This window comes from Malaclemys terrapin, chromosome 8, assembly GCF_027887155.1.
Source record: "Malaclemys terrapin pileata isolate rMalTer1 chromosome 8, rMalTer1.hap1, whole genome shotgun sequence".
NCBI classification, from domain to species: Eukaryota; Metazoa; Chordata; order Testudines; family Emydidae; genus Malaclemys; species Malaclemys terrapin.
The window spans coordinates 47381647-47406102 of record NC_071512.1 but is presented as its reverse complement, the minus strand read 5'-3'; the positions used below and the strand labels follow the sequence as shown (position 1 = coordinate 47406102).

General features: G+C 45.8%; 1 protein-coding gene across 3 annotated transcripts in view; it reads left to right on the top strand.

Moving 5' to 3' along the window:
- The window catches only part of PRRX1 (paired related homeobox 1), a 92458-nt gene extending 68597 nt beyond the window's left edge, over positions 1 to 23861 (top strand). Inside the window, exons 2-5 of one of the 3 annotated variants that reach the window (XR_008446030.1) lie at positions 4398 to 4573; positions 7125 to 7306; positions 18497 to 19960; positions 23116 to 23861. Coding sequence is in view for 2 of the 3 variants with exons in the window: in XM_054038691.1 (XP_053894666.1) it covers positions 4398 to 4573; positions 7125 to 7306; positions 18497 to 18635 (497 nt within the window). In the remaining variant the exon portion in view is untranslated. Of the gene's footprint in view, positions 1 to 4397; positions 4574 to 7124; positions 7307 to 9610; positions 9680 to 18496 lie in introns of all 3 variants that reach the window. The other 2 variants (XM_054038692.1, XM_054038691.1) reach the window with 2 other exon arrangements.
- The last annotated feature ends 595 nt before the right edge of the window (positions 23862 to 24456 follow it).

Genomic DNA, 24456 nt, shown 5'->3' with positions numbered 1-24456 from the left:
TCCGAGTGTAAAATGCTACCCTGTCAGAACTCTCTGCTCACATCACTGGGTGAGTGCTCTCCCTCTGCACAGGTTTTGGTGACTACACAAGGTGGAAGGCAGTAGAGCAATATCTCCTTCATATGATATCAGCCCCATCACTGGTTGAAATAAACCCATGAAAAGCATAACCAGAAATGCCAACACTACACAAGTATTAATTAAATTGTGTCTCACTGTCTCCCTCACTCATCTTCCTGTAGCCTGATCAGGATGACCCACTGTCACCACGTGTGACCATACTTTAATGCTCCAAAATTCCTAAACACATTTGCTTTTCTAACACATTCCTGCCTTTCCATCTCGGCTTAAAGATTCAAAACTCCTGTTTAAAACTATTCTCCAGACACTTCCTCTCAGATACAAGGAAATCATGGGCATGTTTGTATCCAGCATTCCCAGACTGGAAAGGAATCTGTTCAGGGTTTGACTGTCTATTGAGGAGAGGAGAAGATATGGGAGCTGTAAACCTTTTGGAATCTGAAAACCGCTTTTTAATTTAAGTGGAATGTCCCTTTGTTCCCAATTGTATGGACTTTAGGTGTACAGGTGCAGTAACTGTTACCAGATGGACAGCGAAAAGCATCCCAAATGGGTGCTCAGAAAAACAACACATTTTGGATTTCATTTTCTTAATAAAAACTTTCCTGTTTTGGGACTTCATCTTTTCCCAGGGACACTAGGGAGAAGGCAGTATCACTATGGGAGAGGCAAGGCAGGGTTACTTTCACAATGCTTTATTTTATTCTAAATCTATTGGGCCACATCTCCAGATGGGTGTAGCTGATGTATCTCCTTCGACTTCAATGGGTCCACACTGATATACATTAGCTGAAGATCTGGTCTATTATATTTAAGGATGTTAAGGTCCCAATCCAGCAACATACTTAAGTAGATGCTTAACTTTAATCACATGAGCAGACCCATTGATTTCAGTGGGACTATTCACATGCTTAAAGTTAAACACATACTTAAGTGCTTTGCTGGACCCAGATCTTTTCCTGGCTCTCTCCTTCCCCCACACTGCATGGAAACAGATGCTGACCTGACAGACAGGGGTGCTGTGAAACTGTTCATGCATGTTTGAGCTCCTCAGAGAGAAGATGCTGTCAGTGCAGATCATTGTTATTAATACATCTGCTCAATTAGGAGCTCAATTCCCTTTGGAATTCCATGGCAGTTGGGTGCCTATCTCCCATAGACATCTCTGAAAGTTCCAGCACAGGATACGTCTAGACTGGGGAGGAAAAAGCCCACAGCAGCAAGTCTCAGAGCCCAGGTCAACTGACTGTGGGTGGCGGGACTCACACAATGGGGCTAAAAACATCAGTGTAGATATTCCTGTCCAGCTTGGAGCCCAGGCTCTGAAACCCAGTGTGGGGGTGGCTTCTCAGAGCCGGGGCTTTAGCCGGAGCAGGAATGTCTACACTTCTGCTTTTAATGCTGTAGTGGGAACCTCATGAGCCAAATCAGTTGACCTGGGCTCTGCGGCTCGCTGCTGGCAGTTTTTGTTTTGTTTTTTTTCAGTGTAGATATACCCTTAGAGTTGAATAATATGAAGCCAGGCAGGGTACAGATTACAGGAAGCAGCCGTGTCAAACTATTACGGGTCTGATTCCCTACTCCGGGACACCATGTTCATGCAGATGGAACTCTACTGACATTAGTGAAGTTCTCCTGGTATAAAACCAGTGTAAATAGGCAAGGAATCAATCCTATTGCATGGTGGACGTAAGCCTCATTATAAGGCCAGTGAGTGACATAAAGAGGAGAAAATAACTCCCCAGTGTTTTCGTTAAGACCAGTTCAGCAGAAACAAAGCCACAGAGAAGAGGAAGGAATCTCAGACCATGTTTTTCATCGTCTTATTGCGCCAGCATCTTGGATAGTTCCCTACCTAGCTGGCCAAAGGTTTGACTACCCAGTATATAAACATATAGCTCCCTAAGTGCTTTGCGGGACATCTGGAGCCACACTGCCACATTGCTGCATCAAATGCTAAGGGTTCTGGTGTAACTAAAGGGCCCTGCGGTCTCTGACGAAGCAGGAACAGTGATGCTGTTATGGAAGAAATAATGAGGGAGAAAAGGGAAGGACAGTTTGCCGAGCGAGCTAGTTTGCATAAGGTGGAGCAGGGAGTAATGGGAGGAACCAAATTCCACCTTTGCCTGGGATGCCTTTGCACTGGTTTGCATTGGAATCTGGTGAGCAGGATAATAATGATCTTCCGGTGCTTTCCTGAGAGAAGCAACCAATCAATGAGTTCAAGTAGTCTTCCTGTTTATAAAGTGTAGCTCTTCCAAACTGGGGAAAATGGAAACCCAACCATGTGAATTAGGTGACTAATCACATAGGGCACCTAGTGACTCGGGAACAATGCATACTGGCAGCAGACACTTTGTGAACAAGGCCTAAGCTGAAATTGGTTCATGCTCAGAACTCATCCAACAATGCTGACGAGAAAACAAATATGTAAAAATCACCACCTGTCTGTGGACAATTCGCAACAAGGGACTAAATCAATAAATTATTTGGTGGTGAATTGTTCATCCAGATCTAGGTCAATATCACAAAATAGCAGAGGCTGGGCATGCCCAGGACTAGCTGCATCATGGCAGGACAATGGGTAAGCGGATCGGTTACCATTGTATCTGACCACTGTGCTGTTCATTCAGTATCCTGGGACAATTATGCACGTGGGAATAGGATTGTCATTGCATTTCCCTATTAATGCCATGAGCATGGTTTTTATCTTGGTGGTGCTAAATCCTCAGTTCAATACTTGTGCTCTGGCTTCAGTGCAACAGGGTAGGTACTTGACATGAGTGGTGCTAGTACAGCTGGTCCTTTGCTCAGCCATGTGAACCAATCACCTCTGGCCATAAAGGGATGGAGGAGGGGGAATATGCAGCAGCCGCTATTTATGGTAGGTCTCGCTGGCAAAGCTTTGGAGCAGAAGAAGATGGCCAGTCAAAGAATTTCAGATGCAAAAAAAAGCAGGTGGGAATTAGGGAGATCTCAGCAGCATGCATCGACTGCAGCAGCTAGTGTTAGAGAACAACATTATCCTCTTCAGCACAAAAAATGTGCCAAGAGAAAAACCGAATACCAAAATCCTCCAATAATAATGTATATTAGGATATCTTCTAGCAGTCCCAACTGAGATGAGAGCCCGATTATGTTAGTCAGTGTACAAACACATAGTAAGAGACAATTCCTGACTCAAAGAGCCCACTCTGTAAATGAACAGACAGGGAGACGGTGGGAGGAAGGAGATGTTATCCTTACTTTACATCTGAGGCCTGCAGAGATTAAGTGGCTTGCCTGAAGTCACAGAGAAAATCCATGGCAGACCAGGTCTCCTAAATGCTATGCCAGTGCCTTCATCCCAAGGCTGCCCTACCTTCACAGAAAAGTCCATTGATCATAGTCTAATGGGGTGGAAAGATGAATTAATGTCAGAGCAGAAGAGGCGAGAAGGCTGGCCTTCTAAATCAGGTAGAGTTTGAAGGGCTTTGAGGAATCCCAGTCCAGACCTGATGGACCTTGGACATCTGCTGTAGCAGCATAATTTCTCTGCATCAAGGGCCCTACACACTGATGGTGAACTCCCCAAGCTGAATAGATCCAGAGTTCCTATTTTCTTTTCCTAAAATTGATTTCAGTGAAGATTTGCTGATTTACACCAGATGGGGATCTGGTCCATTGACTTCAGTGGAGCTATGTCAGTGTATACCAGATGGGGCTCTGACCCTATGTCTGCATTAAGTTGTCTGCGCAGAAGGTTTTCTATCAGCACTGGGCAGAGGGAAGCATTCAGTCTAGTCTCCACTTTCCTCCGCGTTTCCTATCCAAACTTTGGAAGGTTTTCATCGGTTTGCTCCCCTCTGCAATGTGGAACAGAGGGAAACATTTGTATTAGAAAGACAGCTTCAAGAAAGGGGACAAATAGGTGAAGAAAGGGACATGAAGCCATAGGTCCAGACTTCCAAAATTGATGCTGAATCTCTTTTTAAAAGGTCTGTTCTAGCTCAGCCAGAAGTTATGGGTTTTGATACAAGAATCACTAGGGGAAGTTCTCTGGCCAGTGTTCCAGAGATGGTCAGACTAGATGTTAAGGATGGTCTATTCTGGCCTCCAAATGTATTCATTTATATGAATCTATGAAAAATGTGTGTCTCAACTTTGATCCAAGTGGCCAGGATCTTGGTTTTTATCTCTCATCCAAATGATGCAGAGATCTAAATTAGGTGTGTTTAAAAAAAGAAGAAGAAAAAAAAAAAGGTAAATGCTGATGCTTCAGACATACGAGTAATCTAGTTCCAGCACTTCACCTGTCTGATTCTCTCCCATTCTAGATGATCAGCTGAACTCAGAAGAGAAGAAGAAAAGAAAGCAGAGAAGAAACAGGACCACCTTCAACAGCAGTCAGCTCCAGGCATTGGAGAGAGTCTTTGAGAGGACACATTACCCCGATGCCTTTGTACGAGAAGACCTCGCACGCAGAGTCAACCTCACTGAAGCCAGAGTTCAGGTAAGTAAGTCAATCTTCTGCCCACCTCATCCAGGTACTGTCAGCAAGCCATGGCTTTAGCATTCACTCAGCCAGCAGGATGGCTGCAGAGATAGAGGATTGTTAAAGAACATGGGCCTTAAAATCATTACAAGAATATAGGTCTTACTGTCAGTAAAGCTCTCAAACAACTAAATGCCATAGAGATCCTTCTGAAAAGCTCTATCATATTTAATAGTGTGAAACATTAGGGTTTTCTAGAAATCAAAGAGGACAAAAACAATAATTGTATCACAGTAGAGCCCCGGAACCCCAGATTGGGATTGAGACCCCATTGCGTTAGGTATTATACAAATCCATACAAAGACAAGGGCCAAAATCTGAAAAATCCAAAGAATTTAATAGAGAATAGGATCCTTTCTGTAGAATTTTTCAGCCAGATTATGGAATTCTATAGCAGGGAGAGAATTCACTAAATTCTGTAGGAATGTGCCATGAAAGAAACACAAGTGCAAATCTCATCTGCTTTAGCAATCAGAGACAACTCAGCAGGGGCTTGGAAGTGGTGTCTATTTTTGTAATCAGATTGACGACACAGGCAAAAATGCCAAGTCAAGAAGCCTTCTCCAAAGTGAGCCGTGTGGGTTATACACTGTACTGAGCTTCCTATGGAGGCATTACACCCAATATTTAATTATGGTGGCAAATGTATGCTACTTTTGGGGGTAGAGAAGAAGGTTCTGGATCATGATGAGAGAAACCTCAAAAGGCTGAGACTTTCGGCTCAGATCCCAAAGTTGGGTTGTGCATCATGGCTTTAGCCTTCTGGTCTGGCTAAGGTGCACTCCGTGTAGACCCAGTATGGCAAGCAAAGACGGGTTTGAACTCCCCTTGTGCCCCTGTGCAAGATGACTTGTGGCATCAGTAACAGGCCCCAAAGGGCTATTATGTTGGATGGGGGTTGATGGAGTGCAGCATCACTCTAACCATGTGCCATTGCTTAGAGGTTCTGTGGAGAGGGAGGCAGGGAGAGCTGGTTATGCCAGCTTTGTGCACCCAGGGAGTCTCATCACACCACCAGAGTGCCACCAATGGTCCGCATCAGAGCTAACAATCCCCTCGACTTGTTCTGAACCTCAAGAGATTTCAAGATTGGGTAGGGAATCACAACAGGATAGGGTTCTTCATGGGGTTGCCAAGGCTTCCTGCGTCTGCTCAGGCTGGAAACACCCTGTGAGTGACCTTTCTCAATCCTTGCCAGAGCCCAGAAACACAGAGCTGTATGAAACTGAAAAATAAAAGGAAACAAATTGCTCACAGCCTTATCCAAGTGCCAGGAGACTTGGGTTTCACCAGAGGTTCTGATGAAGGTTTGAGTTAGATTTATTTAACCAGAACGGATGCACCCACTGCCCAGTGAGTATCCAGGCCTAGAGTGGCATTGCAGGGAACAGTACACCTCCCAAACCTCTGTTCACATCAGTTATCACCAGAGTTATAACAGCATAAACTCTCTCTTGTTCTTACATTTGCTAGTTTAGCCAAGCAGGGTTTCCCCAAGATGTGCAGAGGGTGAGAGTAAAGCCCTTGAGCAGTTTGAGAGCACAAGAGTGGGACGGGTCAGGGAATGAATGAAATCAGCCTTTTAAATTCTGATGGTTTCTTGGACTGAAGGGAAAGAGCTTGTGGGGGTGTGCACGAGTGCGTGTGTGTGAGAGAGAACACCTGTGTGCATGTGTGTATGTTTGTTCATTGATAGATTCAGAGTTTAAAGCCAGAAGGGACTGTTAGATCATCTAGTCAGATGTCCTGCACCTGCACAGGCCATTCAAATTCACCTAGTACCCCTGTACTGAGCCGAATAACTTGCGCACACGTGCGTGAGTGTTTGTGTGTGCGCATACATATGTGTGTGTATACATGGGCTAGCAGCAAAGGTATGTGTGTTGTATTTTAGGGCAGGGCATGAGTGCCAGGCATAGTCAGGGAAAGGGATCACCATGCATTAGGACAGCAGGGCAAAGCCTAACATAAAAGCAGCCGCTTCTGCAGCTCAAGGCAATGGACCAGCAGCAGCTTCCCAAGAATCCCTGTCATTCAGGAATGAGGTTCAAGCAGCCAGCAGCCCCTCCAAGAGCAGCCGTGATCTTGAAGGCCAGACAGGACATCTGCATCTTCACTGAGAGGATCCTTGGTGCTCAGGCACTGGGGTGGAGACATGAGGCCACCAGCATCATCCTGGGTCCTGGAATATCCAGAAGCAGGAGAGGTCCAGCTCATGAGAATCTCCCCTGTGGGTCCCAGCTTGGAAGTACATGACCTCCCACATGCTGCTGCTTCACCTTGGGTAGGGAAGATGATTAGCTGCTCAGGCATAATGGAAGCTCCTCCTGCAGACACAGTGCATCCGTCCACTGCTGGTCCTTTCCTCACAACGGGGTTCTGGCTCTCCAGGCCACCATCACACCAGGGTGCCTGGGCCCCCAAGTATCTGATAATGCAGGGAGAGTAGCAGAACATCAATGGAGCAGGTTATAATCTCTGGCCTGTCTGTCTTTTCCCCTCCTCCTAGGTGTGGTTTCAGAACCGAAGAGCAAAGTTCCGCAGGAATGAGAGAGCCATGCTGGCCAACAAGAATGCCTCCCTTCTCAAATCCTATTCAGGGGACGTGACTGCGGTGGAGCAGCCCATAGTACCTCGCCCAGCTCCAAGACCCACTGACTATCTCTCCTGGGGAACAGCCTCGCCTTACAGGTGAATGCATATCCCATCTCTAGGTGATCAGTCTCCTCTGGCCTTGGTCAGCCATCACCTTCAGAGCTCCTTCTTCATCTGACAGTGATGCTCACTGGAAGCACCCTGTGAGAGCCATATCTTGGGCCAGATTTCCTGTTGTTCCTTTCCCACACCCAGGCTTTAAGCCACCTTTGTGCTTCCCTAATTCTGACCTGGGAGGCTTCCTGGGACAATTTAGAGCAGCCCCAGCACTGCGCTAAGTTGCATTGGCTTGTAACAACGCCCTATAGGCATTGCACAGCTGGAGCACATAGCATTCTGGCCAAACCCCTCCTGCCCTGGTCCATCCTCAACACACACCCTATACCTGGGGCTGCAAGTAGGGCTAGCATAGAACAGTTATGTCAGCCTTGTGTTAGGCAAGAAACCCCCTTGCAACAGAGATTTTCTAGGGGGCTGTTTCTTGTCTCTTTGTGGCCCCTTTATGCAGTTCAGACAGCTTAAAGAAAGAATGGAGGGAGAAGGGAAAGGTGGAGCCGTTACATTTTGTGAGCTTGCTTAAATAAAGAATCAAATTTAATGTGACTAATTTCTGGCTTGTTTCATTTGAAATACAGCATCTAGATTAAATGGGGTCACCACAAGAACACCCACATTGGTAAGGGGACGCTGATACAATGGTAGCCTTTGTTGAGCACTTTAAGGACCTGGCCACTTTTGTTGTTAAAAAGCTAGAACCGCTGTGCCCTGGGGTGGCTGGCAGGAGCAGAAAGAATGCCGAGTCTTTCCTCTGGGGGATGCTTGTTTGAACGCAGATGTGGGTGGCACCAGTCTCTGAAAGAAGTCGCCTTCTGGTGGCGAATGTGAGATTAGTGAGTGGTTCCTCTCTCTTGTTCCTAGTGCACAGGCATTAACTTGTTGTTGGCAGTCTCAGCAGAGAGGCCAAGAACTGACGTGACTCTTCCATCCTTAGGCAGGTTGGGAAAGTTCCGGGAACTTCCCGTACCCTGATCTAGCAATAGGCTTAGCTGGGTCGTCCCAGCATTGTCTGGTCAGCTCTAGGGCACAGGGGCAGGGCTGGGGAAGGAGACAACAAGACTCAGCTGTTGGGCCCCAGAGCACCAGCCTGAACCTGCTCAGTTCTGGGTCTCGCAAGTCTCAGGTCTTTTATTTTAACAAGGACAAGACTAAGCCAAGGGGAAAACGTGAGAGAGCGAGGTTCATTGCTGCCATGGAAAATGTTTTTCCTGGCACTGGCGTTGTTGCTCTGGTAGGTCTGGTTGCTCCCACTCACACCCAAGGTGACCTGCCAATATTGGAAATATACAAACAGGGTAGCAAAACAAGGGCCCAGCTTCCCTCTCCGCTGAACCACATAGCAGAGGGAGCTTTCTGGAGCAGTGGTGGGAGGAAGTGATAAATACATTGCTAAAAGGAGCAGAGGCGGGCATTCCTCTCCACGAGTGGTAGCCAGCCTGATAGCATGTTCTGGGAGTTACTGGGCCATGAGAAATGCTGCCAGCGTAAAATCAGAAAGGGAAAAATCTCCTTAGCATTTGCGCTTCATACAATTCACAGCCCTCGCCTCCCGTCTCTGGGCAGTCCCCAGCCAGCTGCGGCCTGCTCTCTGGGGAATGGAGGGAACTCAGGTTGTGCTGGCTTGTGGGGAGGGGTAGGTGGCTGGTAGATGTTTTTAGCACTGTGGCTTGAATTTAAATGAAAGGCTTGAGATTCTTGGCCATTGCTCCATCCTGTCACAGCCCAATGTCAGCCCAGCTAAGCAACTTCCCCTGTGCTGGCCTTAGAGAGCCGTACCCGATCAAAGGTCTCTGCTGCCCAAAGTCAATCCTCGCAGCACTCATGCAACAAACAATCACTCATCACGTGGCATCCCCTGTATGTTGGTACCTTTGCTCAGTGGTCCTCAACCATGTCCACACCGCAACCTCACGTTAGAATAAAGAGGGGGTTAGGACGCCCCTTCTGTACAGACAAGGAGTGTGGTCTGGTCGTGACACTAGATGAACTCAATGAGCCCACTTTTTTGCCCTGTACACTGGGGCCAGGCCTTGCCCTTTGGTTTTTACCTGCCTGGCTGGCAAAGCCCCTTCCCATGGGGCTTAGATCCCAGCATTGCATCCCAGCTTGGGGGTTTTGCCCACAGTGTTGCTTGCTGGGGAGGAGTTGGGTGGTGAGATGGTCCAGGAGAGATGAGTGCAGATGGCCACTCCCTTCCCATCCCCTATAGCTGTTATGGTCACGGTAACGGGGATCTGTTGAACTCGCGTGGCTCATTTCTACCTCTCACACTTTTAAAAATAGATCCTCGTCCCTCCCAAGATGTTGTTTACACGAGGGGCTTCATAACGGATTCTAGAAGACACTGCAAAGGTAACTTCCAGGGGGCAGGGGGCATTCTGTATGGGCTGTATGGGGCGGAGGCAGCATGGTCACCGGAAAGGCAAGGAGGAGACTGCCAGCTGGCTAGGCTGGTCTGGGCTGCTGTAGAGAGGAGGGACTGAAGTGGGCTCGAACGCGAGCCACGCCAGGCCCTGGCAGGGAGCACAGAAGGGACGTCAGCAGGAGGAAACTGTCAGGCTTATGGATTAGGTGGGTGGGCCTAGGCCAGATGCAGTGTTTAGAGGGGTGCCCCATGCTGCTCCAGGTCTGTGTGGATGGGTGCACTCCTCCCTCTAGGTCACAGTGTTTAGGGGTGTTCTGTCTCTTCCAGGCCACTGTTTATAAGGGTTCCCCTTCCCTGAGTCAACTCATAGAGGTTCCCCTTCCCACCACATTACAGTTGATAGACAGACCCCTTTCCTTTCAGGGTCACAGTTCATAGGGCTGCCCTCTCCCCTTCAGGGTTGCAGTTTGACACAAAGTCTTATGGCTGGCCCAGAAATACATGGCAAACGTGTGGCCTACAGAGTGCTCAGTGATTTTGGGGTCCAGCTCTGTCAGCACCCACTCCCAGCACACCCGTACATCCTCCAGCTTCCTGCTCTGACCCCCTAGTTTGCTGTGACATGGAGAGTTGGGCTCCCAAGTTCATCTTTCAAAGACAAGCAGCCCTGTTCCAATCCCCCCGTCCCCCGATCACTGATCCTCCCCTTCTCCGCGCCCTCAGTGACAAGCCCCTCTGCGGGCTACTTGGGCTACTGAAGCCCACGTGTCTTAGATAGCACAGAGGCCCGCAGAACACAGAGCTATGCCCTTTGTGCTCTGGGGCCATCCCTTCCGCAGGTGCTAGAGCTCTGCTGGTCGGAGTGCAGGCCCAAGGCAGGATGGCAGAGCAGGGGAAACCCATGGTCTCTGCTGCTCATACCTGCAGGCAGTGGCCATGGGCAGATGTAAGGCGAGCAGAGGTAGGATATCCACAGAGATGATCTGCTTTCCCTGAGGTAGGCGTGCTAACGGCTAATGGCTTCCTTCCCACACCACCCTGCCCTTCACCAGCAGCAGAGTCCACAAGACAGAGGCTGGGGTGATCACAAGAAAGCCCTATAGGGGGCTTTCTTCTGGGAGGAAAAAACTCTTGTCACCTAGCCCCCCCTCCCAGCATCTCTGCCAGAGCTGCCTTGCTATTGGGAGATGCAGGAAAGATGCACCTGTGCAATTACTTCAGTGGGTCTTGGAAACACCTGATTGAGTTTTATATACCCTTGTTTCTATCCTATTCTGAAAAATAGGTTAATGGGCTGCTGTCATCCTATAATGGAGAAAGAGAAGACCCAGGAGCTTAAAAACTTCATTGTGCTTAACCACACCACATATCGCTGAACTTTGAGGTGGTTTGCAACCGTTAGCTCACCCCGTCTCACAGCACCCCTGTTAGCTAGGGATGTATTATTCCCATTTAGGAAACAGGCAAAGTGAAGCAGAGAGATTAAGGCCCAGATCCTTAAAAATATCTTGGCCCCTAAATTCCACTGGAATCAAGTAACTTGGTCAAGGCCTCAGAGAAACACAGTAGCAGAGTCAAAATTAGAACTAAGGAGGTCTTTGCTTCAAATTCTGTGTCCTGGCCTCTTGGCACCATTTTACAATGTATGCAAACAAAGCTTATTAATGTTGGTGGGAGTTAAATGTAACATCCCTATGTTGGAACCAAAAGAAGACAGCAGTGGGGGTATTAAACTATTGATTTTTTATAGGCCAATTGTTCTCGTGTGTGTACTCTGTTCTCTGCACCCCTCAAAATTCAATCAGTTGCTAGTCATATTCTGGAGTGGATTAAGAAATTCACTGGAATAGAGTTGCACAAACTATGAAGCAGACTATGGAGTAGTTCACTGGGCTGGGGTTGCTATAGTACAATAGAAGTAAGTGAAAGAGAGAGCCAGCCCCAGGGTCCCAAGTTTTATAATAATCCCTTACCATGACTGCCCTAGTATTCTACAGTAATGGCCCAAGATGCTGCAAGGACGCTGTTGTTAGCTGTTGTGTTTGGGACCGTTGTAGAGCCCTGCAGCATAAGAGCTCGTGAATTTCAGCTGAATCTTTTTTTCGGTGAAGAATGCAGATTTGGCAACATCAAAATATTTTGCAAATTCAGTAAGTTGTTTTGGCTGGAAAAAACCCTAACAAAATATTACCCCAAAATCAATTTTTTTTTAGCTTGAAACAACTTTTTGCTTCAAAATTTCCTTTCATTTAATGAAAAAACAATTGAAAATACTTGAAACTGAAATGAAACATTTCATTTCGGGTTGAAAGAAACTTTCTTTTTCTTTTTCTTTTTCAATTCTCTGAAAAATTTGAAAAATGGTTTTGGGTAGACTTGAAATGAAATTTAATTTTGTTTTGTTTTTGACTTGCCGGTGAACCGACAAATCGGTTATTCGCACAGCTCTATGCTGCATTTTACAGAATCATAGAAATGTATCGCTGGAAGGGACCGTGAGAGGTCATTTACTCTGGGCCCCTATGCTCAGGCAAGACCAAGTATACCTAGTCCATCCCTGACAGGTGTTTTTTCTTTTGTATAATGACTGCTGTTGAGGTAGAATGTATCTAGAGTGGAAAATTTAGTCTCCTCTCAAATTCTCCTATCCTAAGTTATTCTTGAGAGACCTTTGACCATCTGGTTATTATAATTCATGATGCAGACAGGACGGTTAGCATTGAAGTCAAACCAGCCTCTATCAGGAGCCACTGTAACAAAAAGGCTGAGGCCTGGCCTACACCTAAAACTTATGTCAATCTAGCTACATTGCTCAGGGCTGTGAAAAATTTTGTGGCCCCCAACCCACACGGTAAGTGCAGCAAAGCTGATTGTAAAATTCTGTCAACTTAGCTTCCACATCTCAGAGAGGTGGATTATCTACATCGATGGGAAAACTCCTTCTGTTGATGTAGGAAGCATCTACGGTCCAGTGGCACTGCTGTAGCACTGTTGCTGTGCCGCTGTTGCGGAGACGGAGCTTTTCAAAGGAGTTTAAAGGAATTAGATGCCCAAATCCCATTGAACTGGGCACCTATTTGGGATTTATGTCTAGCCATTTCCTGGTGAGGGGAGATGAAATTTCGCCAGAACTGTGATATAGTTGTGCATATGAAGTTGGCATTTTTAACTGAATGAAAAACAGAAACCTTGAGTTGCGCTACTAAACGCTACAGTATTTTTCCATTCTCCAAGCAGACTCTTCCTGTTTGGGATTTTGGGTACTGTAATTATTATTCACTATTTGTATCGTGGTAGCTCATCCAGGCCCCAGTAAAAGATCTGGGCCCCATTGTGCTGGGTGCTGTACACCAGTATAATGAAAATATGGTTCCATACATCTTACAATCAATGTATAAGACAAGACGAGAGACAAGTACAACCCAACAGGCTCTTTCCTGTACTAAGAAGTACTATAATGAAAATGACCACTAGAGGGCTTTCAAAACTTTGAGGATGACATTCACCTCGGTGCAGAGAGCCAGCACAAGGATCAGGCGGGCTGGGGTGCAGGGCAGAAGGGTAGGAGAGAGAAAGGGGAGATATTGAGACTCAGCATGGGGCAGGAGAGACAGCAGCTGGCTCCAGGCTGGGAAGGAGGATCCCAGGGGATCCTACCTGCTTCCGGGCCCATTCCAGACCCTCCAGATCCCACTCTCTGCTCCCCAGCCCAATCCTGGGTGCCACTGCAGCTTCTGCAGGTCCCCTCTATCACTCCTCCAGCTGTACACAAGTTTACATGGGAGCAGAACTCCCAGCATATTTCCATTGCAGGGATGCTAGGCCTTCCTACACCGCCCCCCGTCCCCCCTCCAGGTTTTCACCCATCCCCAAGCCCAGATACCACTTAAGTCTCACATAAAATGTATTTTAAGGATGTAAGTGGTGCATGGCCTTTTGCGCAGGGGTTAGGGTGACCAGACAGCAAGTGTGAAAAATCGGGATGGGGGTTGGGGGTAATAGGCGCTTACAGCAGAAAATGCTCAAATATCAGGACTGTCCATAAGAACATAAGAACATAAGAAAGGCTGTACCGGGTCAGACCAAAGGTCCATCTAGCCCAGTATCCTGTCTACCGACAGTGGCCAATGCCAGGTGCCCCAGAGGGAGTGAATCTAACAGGCAATGATCAAGTGATCTCTCTCCTGCCATCCATCTCCACCATCTGACAGACAGAGGCTAGGGAACCATTCCTTATCTGTCCTGGCTAATAGCCATTAATGGACTTAACCACCATGAATTTATCCAGTTCTCTTTTAAACGCTGTTATAGTCCTAGCCTTCACAACCTCCTCAGGTAAGGAGTTCCACAAGTTGACTGTGCTGCGTGAAGAAGAACTTCCTTTTATTTGTTTTAAACCTGCTGCCTATTAATTTCATTTGATGACCCCTAGTTCTTGTATTATGGGAATAAGTAAATAACTTTTCCTTATCCACTTTCTCCACATCACTCATGATTTTATATACCTCTATCATATCCCCCCTTAGTCTCCTCTTTTCCAAGCTGAAGAGTCCTAGCCCCTTTAATCTCTCCTCATATGGGACCCGTTCCAAACCCTTAATCATTTTAGTTGCCCTTTTCTGAACCTTTTCTAGTGCCAGTATATCTTTTTTGAGATGAGGAGACCACATCTGTACGCAGTATTCGAGATGAGGGCGTACCATCGATTTATATAAGGGCAATAATATATTCTCAGTCTTATTCTCGATCCCCTTTTTAATGATTCCTAACATCCTGTTTGCTTTTTTGACCGCCTCTGCACACTGCATGGACATTTTCAGAGAACTATCCACGATGACTCCAAGATCTTTTTCCTGACTTGTTGTAGCTAAATTAGCCCCCATCATATTGTATATATAGTTGGGGTTATTTTTTCCAATGTGCATTACTTTACATTTATCCACATTAAATTTCATTTGCCATTTTGTTGCTCAATCACTTAGTTTTGTGAGATCTTTTTGAAGTTCTTCACAGTCTGCTTTGGACTTAACTATCTTTAGCAGTTTAGTATCATCTGCAAACTTTGCCACCTCACTGTTTACCCCTTTCGCCAGATCATTTATGAATAAATTGAATAGAATCGGTCCGAGGACTGACCCTTGGGGAACCCACTAGTTACCCCTCTCCATTCTGAGAATTTACCATTTATTCCTACCCTTTGTTCCCTGTCTTTTAACCAGTTCTCAATCCATGAAAGGACCTTCCCTTTTATCCCATGGCAGCTTAATTTACATCCGAGCCTTTGGTGAGGGATCTTGTCAAAGGCTTTCTGGAAATCTAAGTACACTATGTCCACTGGATCCCCCTTGTCCACATGTTTGTTGACCCCTTCAAAGAATTCTAATAGATTAGTAAGACACGATTTCCCTTTACAGAAACCATGTTGACTATTGCTCAACAGTTTATGTTTTTCTATGTGTCGGACAATTTTATTCTTAACTATTGTTTCGACTAATTTGCCCGGTACAGACGTTAGACTTACTGGTCTGTAATTGCCGGGATCACCTCTAGAGCCCTTTTTAAATATTGGCGTTACATTAGCTAACTTCCAGTCATTGGATACAGAAGCCGATTTAAAGGACAGGTTACAAACCTTAGTTAACAGTTCCGCAATTTCACATTTGAGTTCTTTCAGAACTCTTGGGTGAATGCCATCTGGTCCCAGTGACTTGTTAATGTTAAGTTTATCAATTAATTCCAAAACCTCCTCTCGTGACACTTCAGTCCGTGACTGTTCCTCAGATTTGTCACCTACAAAAGCCAGCTCAGGTTTGGGAATCTCCCTAACATCCTCAGCCGTGAAGACTGAAGCAAAGAATCCATTTAGTTTCTCTGCAATGACTTTATCGTCTTTAAACGCTCCTTTTGTATCTCGATCATCAAGGGGCCCCACTGATTGTTTAGCAGGCTTCCTGCTTCTGATGTACTTAAAAAACATTTTGTTATTACCTTTGGAGATTTTGGCTAGCCGTTCTTCAAACTCCTCTTTGGCTTTTCTTATTACATTCTTGCACTTAATTTGGCAGCATTTATTCTCCTTTCTATTTACCTCACTAAATAAATTGCCTATAAAATAGGGACATCTGGTCACCCTAGCAGGGGTGTATGCCAGCCTATTAGCATAAATTACATTATAATATTTAGATACAGCTAAAAATCACAGAAAACTGGGATCAGCCTTGACAAAATCCCAAACCTGATTTGATTTCCTGATACTTTTCAATTGTCTGCGGTACACATGAGAAATGTAGTCTGTCAAACTATTGGGATTCTTTTTAAAATTGAGTCACTCATTCAGTACACTTTATTTCCTCGGGGTCTTTAAATCAGCATCGGGCAATCATTGCAAGTTCCCCAGTTCAGATCGGGCTTTTATCTGAATGACCCACACCTGTTGTTCCTGTAAAACTGCTCAGGGAATTTCTCGGGAACAAGAAATTTCTACTTTTGTTCTGGAAAGGTAGATGTAACATTAAAATTAAACATAGTTTGCACAGGGTATATCTAGACTGCAATCATGGGGTACGACTGCAGCTTGAGCTGACGTATCTAAGTCTGCCTTAATTTGGCTAGCTCAGGTATTGGAGCAGTGAAGCTGTGACAGCATGTCACAAACCTTTGCTAGCCCTGGAAGTGATTACCCCAGGTTCCAGGCAGGATCAGATATGCTGCAGCAGCGTGGGCTATCTGATCCTGCCTGGAACCCAGGGTAATCACTTCCAGGGATAGCCTGTGCTGCCACAGCTTCCCTATTCTGGGACCCGAGCTAGCCAGATTCAAGCTAACTTGGGTACATCGGCTTGAGGAGTGTAGATGTACCCTTAGATTGCAAGCCCTGTGGGACACAGACCATCCTTTTGTTCTGTGTTTGTACAGCACCTAGCACAATGGGATCCTGGTCCGTGACTGCAGTTCTTAGGCGTTACCACAATACCAATAAATATTAATAATAAATGTAACCAAACATTATTGAACCTCAGGAAAGCTTCAGAGTTGAAGGTTTAAATTTACAATACAGGACAAAGGTGCAGGTGGGTTTGTATTTTATTCAAAGCTGTTCATCCTTAATGCTGTTTTGACTTCTTTCCCACGTGATTTCCCTGCATCAGGCAGGGTATCTTTCCCATCCACAAAGTTAATATGAGTCGAAAGCAGTTTGAGCATTTGTAATAAAGACAGTTTGGAATCCCCTTGATTACAGTAGGTTTTGGATCGGGCCTTATGAGAGATGACTGTTAGATCATGTATGTGCTGTCCAGTGATGCTTAGTGGCAGCTACTGTCACACTCTGTAACACCTTGTACATTCGTTCTCCAATCGGTGCTAGACGTCTCAGGTTACAGCTGTACGGTGGCTGTAAAGGGATATGCCACATCCATGTTCACAGTTACTGATGAGCTGTTAAACAGGAAAAGGGACAACAGAGAAAATGGAGCAGGGCCATGGGAGTAAAGTTTCCCAATAGGAATGCTGCTGAGGTTTTATCCGGTGATAAAAGTCCATCTTATCCCACAGCCCCACCAAAAGTGCAAAGGAAGTGTTTAGAAAAAAAACGCCTGAATGCATGTGCTGAGTCAAATAATTCCTGTAGTCTAGGAGATGGTGTTCCCTAAAGCTAAAGCATGGCACTGCTACCGTGCCCATTTCTAGGCTGGGCAGTGAGAAATGTGAGTGTTCATGATCTGTTCTTTCTGTTTCTCAGTGGCGTTTGGTATGAAGCTCAGTTTTCTCTCCTTGGCCAGGCCACTCAGGTGATGTAACAATGAATGCTAGTGACTGACAAAACTTGGCTGGGACGCAAGTGACAGAAAACTGTTTGCAATTCCATACAGGAAGTGGTGGCATGGTCCATCTGGGTCTTTGTGGCAAAATGGACTTTCCTGAGTTTATTTTCCTGTGAAAGGGGTCTGGTAGCTGCTTGGCCTGCAATAGGGTCTGTTCTGGATCATCTGAAAGTTTCTGTCTCGAGCAGCAAATATAACTGAACTGCATGTAAAATTCTAAGGGTCCAGCTCTGAATTGTGCAGCCACTTAGAAATATCACCAGCAATTTGGAATATGTGCAACACACTGGCAAAACCTTTGCTCCCTTACCTGTAGTAAACCCCCAAATTTTCCCAAGGTAGACTTGCCATTAGAAAGGTTTCAGAGTAGCAACCGCGTTAGTCTGTATCCGCAATAATAATAATAATAATAGTCTGTATTATGCTCTAATAAATTTGTTAGTCTCTAAGGTGCCACAAGTACTCCTGTTCTTTTTGCCATTAGAAAGAATCTCCAATCATAGAAATCAGAGGTGGAAAAGGGCTGCGTCTAGTCTATCTTCCTGCTAATGCAGGCGTGTTCCTTCCAATATATTCTAGAGCCAGGAGCTCAGACCTGAGCACCCCTGAACTTTGACAAAGGTTGGCTCCGAATGTGAACTTTGCATCTGATGAATATTTCTAGTACATTCTCATATACTTTGGTCATTGTGGGGCTGGTTCATAACCCTTTGACTTCAGCTGGCTTTGGATCAGCCTGTAGCCTGGGAAGTGTCGTTAGATAGGGTGATCCATCAGTGCACTAAAAGAGAAATTACTAAAATGTCCAGTCATGGTAAGGAATGTTGCACCCAGTAACTGAAACATTATACATCATGATGTATGCCCATGCCAGCACGCGCTCACCTAGCGACTGTTTTCCGAATTCAATGCAGCCCTGATTTGCAGCTGGATTCTGATTTTGTTTTTCTTTCTTTTCTCCTCTTCTCTCCACCCCAACAGCGCCATGGCTACCTATTCTGCTACGTGTACCAATGCTAGCCCTGCCCAGGGCATGAACATGGCCAACAGCATTGCCAACCTGAGACTGAAAGCAAAGGAATATAGTTTACAGAGGAACCAAGTACCGACAGTCAATTAAACACTGTCTCAAAGAAAGAGTAAAACAAAATGACACCCATCCTGCTTAGCAGTTTGCTCATGCTGAAAAAATAAACCCTGAACTGACTATTGGGACAAAAGCAGGAGAAAAATGAACTGCAAATTAGTTATGATGTTCCTCTTTCATTGTGGGATAATGCCACCACTTTGTGTCAGGTTTATCGCTTCTGCTCAGTATACTATGAGCTTCTTCAGTTAAGGACAATTCCATCCTTGTTGTTTATTTTATACATGACTGCAAAAGAAACCCTATCAATCCAACCTTTGAACTTCTCCCCTAGACTTTCCTGAGGTTCAGCACCGAGTCCCTCATCTCCTGTGCCCCAGCTCACTCTAGAAAAGGGAATTCCGAAGCCAAACCCCTCCGTTGTATCCGCATGAGATCGAAGTATCCTTCCATCGCTCCAGACCAAGGCTGCAGCTGCAAAGTCGTTATCATTAGCCTCTGAGGAGGCTTTTTGAGCAACGCAGTGGGTTCCTCTAGTCCAGTTGCCTGAAATGTTCAGCGTTTCATTCACACCCATCTTGAGTTTAGAACTTATTCGCCTCTATCTGATTATTTCTGGCCAAGCCTCTTTGAAAAGCCAAAGAAGAGAAGATCCTTCTCAAGCTAGAGTGCGTGTCTGCGTGGGGGAGATTGCTCGGGAGCTCAAAGATTAGGACTTTGCCTTACGCTTCTTTCTATACCTTATGTTTTGTGCCACAGGTAAAGGTGTTGTCCAAACGCATTTGTTTTATATATACTGTATATATTTATATATATAAGATATACATGCAAGCTTGGTTGGTGTTTTTTATTAAACAAAATAAAAATACATTGAAAATGTTCAGGATGTGTGTGCTCCAGCCAAGTTCCTATAGAGACAGATACATATTGGAGTGCCAGATTCCCATTTATGGTCGTATGCTGCCCTCGAGCATAGCAATAATAAATAGCTTACACTTAGAACATTTCATCTCACAGAAGGCCACAGCACATTACAAGCTGTCGGCCAAATCCCCATATCTTTAGTCAGGCAAAACTCAGGATCCAGTTGATCCAAATCTGGAGGTCAATATTCAGGGCTAGATCATCTCTTCCTATGGGAAAACCCATCTGACGAGGCCCTGGGGGAAGAAATATTGTGAAGTTCCATTTGTGGAGTGAGTAGGGTTTGCTCCTCCAGAGAAGTGAGGACTCTGGCCCTCCAGCACTTCAGATCCAGTCAGATCTTGGGAAATCCACCGAAGACACAGGACCATCCACTGGGTGTGGTGCCAGGAGATAGAGGGGGTTCTCCCACCATGGAGGGATTACACACCAAGGTAAGAAGCAGGAGCCAGTAGTGCTTTTTCCCCTGAAACACCCTCCCCCTTGTGAGACTCAGACAGGGATGAGATTCCTATCAGATCCCCTTCTGTACTTCCCCCCACAGTCTAGAGAGAGGAGGGACAACATTATGAAGCTGTCTTGGATCTGTGCCTGGAAAGTTTCCCCCCATGCATACGTCCTGAGGGAAAGATGATCCCCTTGTGCTTTTACTGCTGCCAGTGGGGATACGCCTGAGTGAAACCAGAGGGCCTGCTTCTGCCAGCCTTTCTCACACCGAGTAGCACTTATGTACAGAAGTAGAGCCATTGAGGGTCAGGTGCTGAGACCTTTGCTCACGCTGAGTAGAACTTTGCTCCTTGAATGGCCCCACTGAAGTCAATGGACTGTTCAAGGTACTACTCGATGTGAGTAAGCATTGGGCACTGATCTGATGTTTATATATACACAGAGCATTTCCCAAACAGTACCGTAGATCTATATCTAGGTGTTGAAGCAGGCATCTTTTGGCTGGAATATGGCTTTGGTCTGGCAATAGGCCCCACCATTCTAAAACCACGCACAGCCATTTAAAATGAAGGTGAAATGTTACGTAGGCTGAATATGAATTAGAATTTAGTCCAAGCATCGGGCTTAACACTTGCAAAAAGCATATGAACCAAGGGCCAGATCCTCCACTGGTCTAAACGGGTGTCGCTCCCTTGACTGCAGTGCTGGGTTGATTTGCATGAGGTGATGAGCTGGCCCCCATGCAGCCAGGATTTTTGTTGTATCTAAAAGACGGTGCCTCCGTGTGCTCTGGCGTGGATTTGTTCAGGACTGAATCCAGGGGATGAGCGCCTCCTGCTGAGTCACTAACACCAGGGTACAACTGTGCTGCCCAACCTTACAGGACAGTTCATTTAGGAGTTCACATGCCATACTGGACAGAAAGACTTGCCTTCCCTCTCTCCGACTTGAGTAGAATTTGCCCTTCAAAACAGATCAACTTTTTAAGCAGATTGGTCTACCCCTCTAGTTCTCTATCTAACTCTGCTTAGCTTCTGAGCTCTAGCTGGCAGGGTCACATGCAGTTGCGAATGTCCCTAAGAGTTCTGTGTGTGGCATGAGGATGTCATAATACAGCCAGGCATTGCCTAGTCGGCACCAGCATTACGCTTCAAACTTCCCACCATTGCATCAAGGTTGTTGACCCTCATGATTTCATTGGGATATTTGGTGGGGTTCCTAAAGCCACAGGTCCTGGAGTCACATGATTGCAAGAAAATCTTAGCTTTCATTTAGCATCCCCCTACTGCACCCTGCAAAATTCTAACCCTTGTGGTTGTGAAGAAAAGTGAGACAGTGTGACCAAAGTGTCACCTAAAGGCTCAAAAGTTAGACAGTAAGAAAAATGACCCAATATTTACAGGACCCAATGCCCTCAAGTTCAGGGTGGGGGACAAACCAGATGACCACTTGGGGTCCCTTCCAGTTTTACATTTCTATGAATTATTATTTTTAAGTTGATATTATGATTTATTGGGGGTGGCTGACTCATGATTTTTGATTACCTGGGGGATGACACTATTGTTACACTACCAAAAGTGCTGTTCTGCTGGTGACACAGCAATCGACTACTACTGGTGTTCAAATCACAGCGGGGCATAGCCCTCAGAGCAGACTGAGGCAACACAGTGGTTAAAATGTATGGCAACATACCTATCTTATAGAACTGGGAAGGGACCCTGAAAGGTCATCAAGTCCAGCCCCCTGCTTTCACTAGCAGGACCAAGTACTGATTTTGCCCCAAATCCCTAAGTGGCCCCCTCAAGGATTGAACTAACAACCCTGGATTTAGTAGGCCACTGCTCAAACCACTGAGTTATCCCTCGCCCCTGAATGACTGTGTCTGGCCTACACTCAACCTCTGTCTGCTGTTACCATCAGTCGATGGTAGTGCAATAGGGAGAAATTTAAAGGAAAAATGTTAGTGTAGACACAACCAATGGGACTTAGATATGTGCCAGGACAAAGACACCCTTTAATTATCCACTCTTTCCAGCACCAGCCTACCGATACATCCTTGAAGGGGACAGGAATAAATTTACAAGAAAGTTTAAATATTGGAAAGCATTTAATGTTATCTCCAGTTTTCTGAGGTGCATTGTATTATCTAGCAGGGCACTAGGAGTTATGACTCATGGATTGTGCTGCTGTGTCCACTGCCGACTCACTCCGTGACATTGGCCAAGTTATTTCACCTCTCTTGTGCCTGGGTCTCCTACTCTGCAATATGGGGAGACTAGTACTTACCTACCTCACAGGAGTGTTGTGAGGCTTCATTTATGGAGATGTTCAGATGAAAGGAAATAGCTCAGTACAAAATACTATGTGGTGTCTTAAACTATGAATTCGGAGCTGCATTTTCCCAGCAGAGAGAAATTGCGTCCTTTTGGCTAACTGTGTTTCTGTGTTGGGGTTAAGAAGGGTGATGGTTCATCTTCACAGAACTCTTGAGATCAAACGCTGTGTGGAGAGGTCCAATCACCATAGCAAACTTCTAGGAAATGGCTCAAAGAGCTTCCTTTCTTTCTCGGCTTTTAAATTGATACTTGGGGTACTTTCAGCTCACCCAATCCTGCACCAAGCAGAGCTTGGGGGAGGAGACTCACATCCAAATTAAAAGCAGGAACCATATCTTCAGCGTGTGTGTATTGGCATGGCTTTGATGAAGTCAATGGAGGACAGATGCTAGCTGAGAATCTGGGCCAAAGTTTTCAATCAATGAATGCTGCATTTTTGTGGTACCGTCTCCACTTTTTGATACACCACGAGGCATCTTCTGCAGGCAGAAATCACTTTGAGACTCAGCAAAGGAATCCATTTCTTATGCTGGTGGGAAAACAGCTCAGAAAGGACGAATGTGCAAACTCCCGGGGCCAAAGTTGCCCAATTTGTGTTCCCTGAATTGTTGTGACTCTTAAACTGAGATTTACCTGTAAATACCAGGACTTAATTAAGGCCTGATCCTGTAAACACTTATGCACATGCTTAACTTCACTCTTGACAGTAATCACATTCACTACATGTGAGTAAAGTTATGCGTATGTATAAGTATATGCAGCAGTGGAGCCATAGAAATGTCTCCAGATTTTGCCTTATTATTTAGGTGGCGATGATTTTATTTTTGGTGAAGTCATCCCGTCTGCTGGATTCTCACCCTTCCATTGGTAAACTTCCACCAGATCAGAGTGGGAGTATCCTGACGAGGGCCAGACATAAAACCACCACATCCAAAAGTGCACCCAGCACCCACCAGCTTTTGTAAATATAATCCACGGACAAAGCTGATCAACTGCAGGTTTTCATTGCTGATGATTTCAACCAACAAGCGATTTTCTATTCATCTACTCAGCAAAAGCGCAATAGTGTGATCACACGTGTTCATTCTGTATTTTTTAAAACTGTATCAATATACATGCAAATTAGGGGCCTGATTGTGAAGGCATGAAACTCTCCACAGCTTTAGTAGAACTTCCATGTGCACTGTGTCTGGGCTTCTTAGATGTTACCTAATTAACTCTTGGTGTCACAAAGTTTGGGGACCCATACGGAAGAACATGTTCATGAGACGTATCCCCCTCTGACACTCATGGACAAATACTGATGAGCAACTCTCCACCATTGGTCTGTCCAAAAACAAGGTGGTGGTGGACTGTATGAAATTTTAAGTGTGGGGAGGGGGAATAAAAACACTGGGAAGATGATGGACAGGAACAAACACCACTGAGGGGTTTTGAGATCTTGTGGAAATATATTCTGTAAAGTATATATTGCTTTGTGATGTAAAATATACTATGTTTGACTAGAATAGAAATGATCATTTTCAATAAATGGAGCCCCTGCCGCCCTTTCCATTTGTTGTCATGCATTTGTGTCTGCTGCACTAGTCTGGAGAGAGCACCAGGGGCAGGGCACCGGAGGAGTGGCAGTTGAACCAGAGACCAGTGTCACTTTTCTTTCCAGGGTCTGCTTCTGGAGACTGAGGCCTGGTCTACATTTCAAAACTAGATTGACCTATCTACATTGGTTAAGGATGTGAAAAATTTCATGCCTAACCCCTGGTGTAGACATGGCTAGTTCAATAGAAGAACTTCTGTCAACCTAGCTACTACCTCTTGGAGGGGTGGATTAACTGCATCAACAGAAAAAACGATGTAGGAAGCATCTTGTCATGGGCTGGCCAGCCCTTGGAGGCAAGCTGTGCTCAGCCTTGCCCCTGACTTAGCCGCAGAGACCCCAGAGAGGGAGATCAGAGAAGACATCAGCTGCGACTGGCCATTGTGGTAGGGTTGCCAGGTGTCCGGTTTTCGACCAGAATGCCCAGTTGTAAAAGGGCTCTGGCGGCTGTGGTCAGCATGGCTGACCAGGCCGTTAAAACTCCCATCGGTGGTGCAGCAGGGCTAAGGCAGGTTCCCTGCCTGCAGTGGCTCTGTGCAGCTCCTGGAAG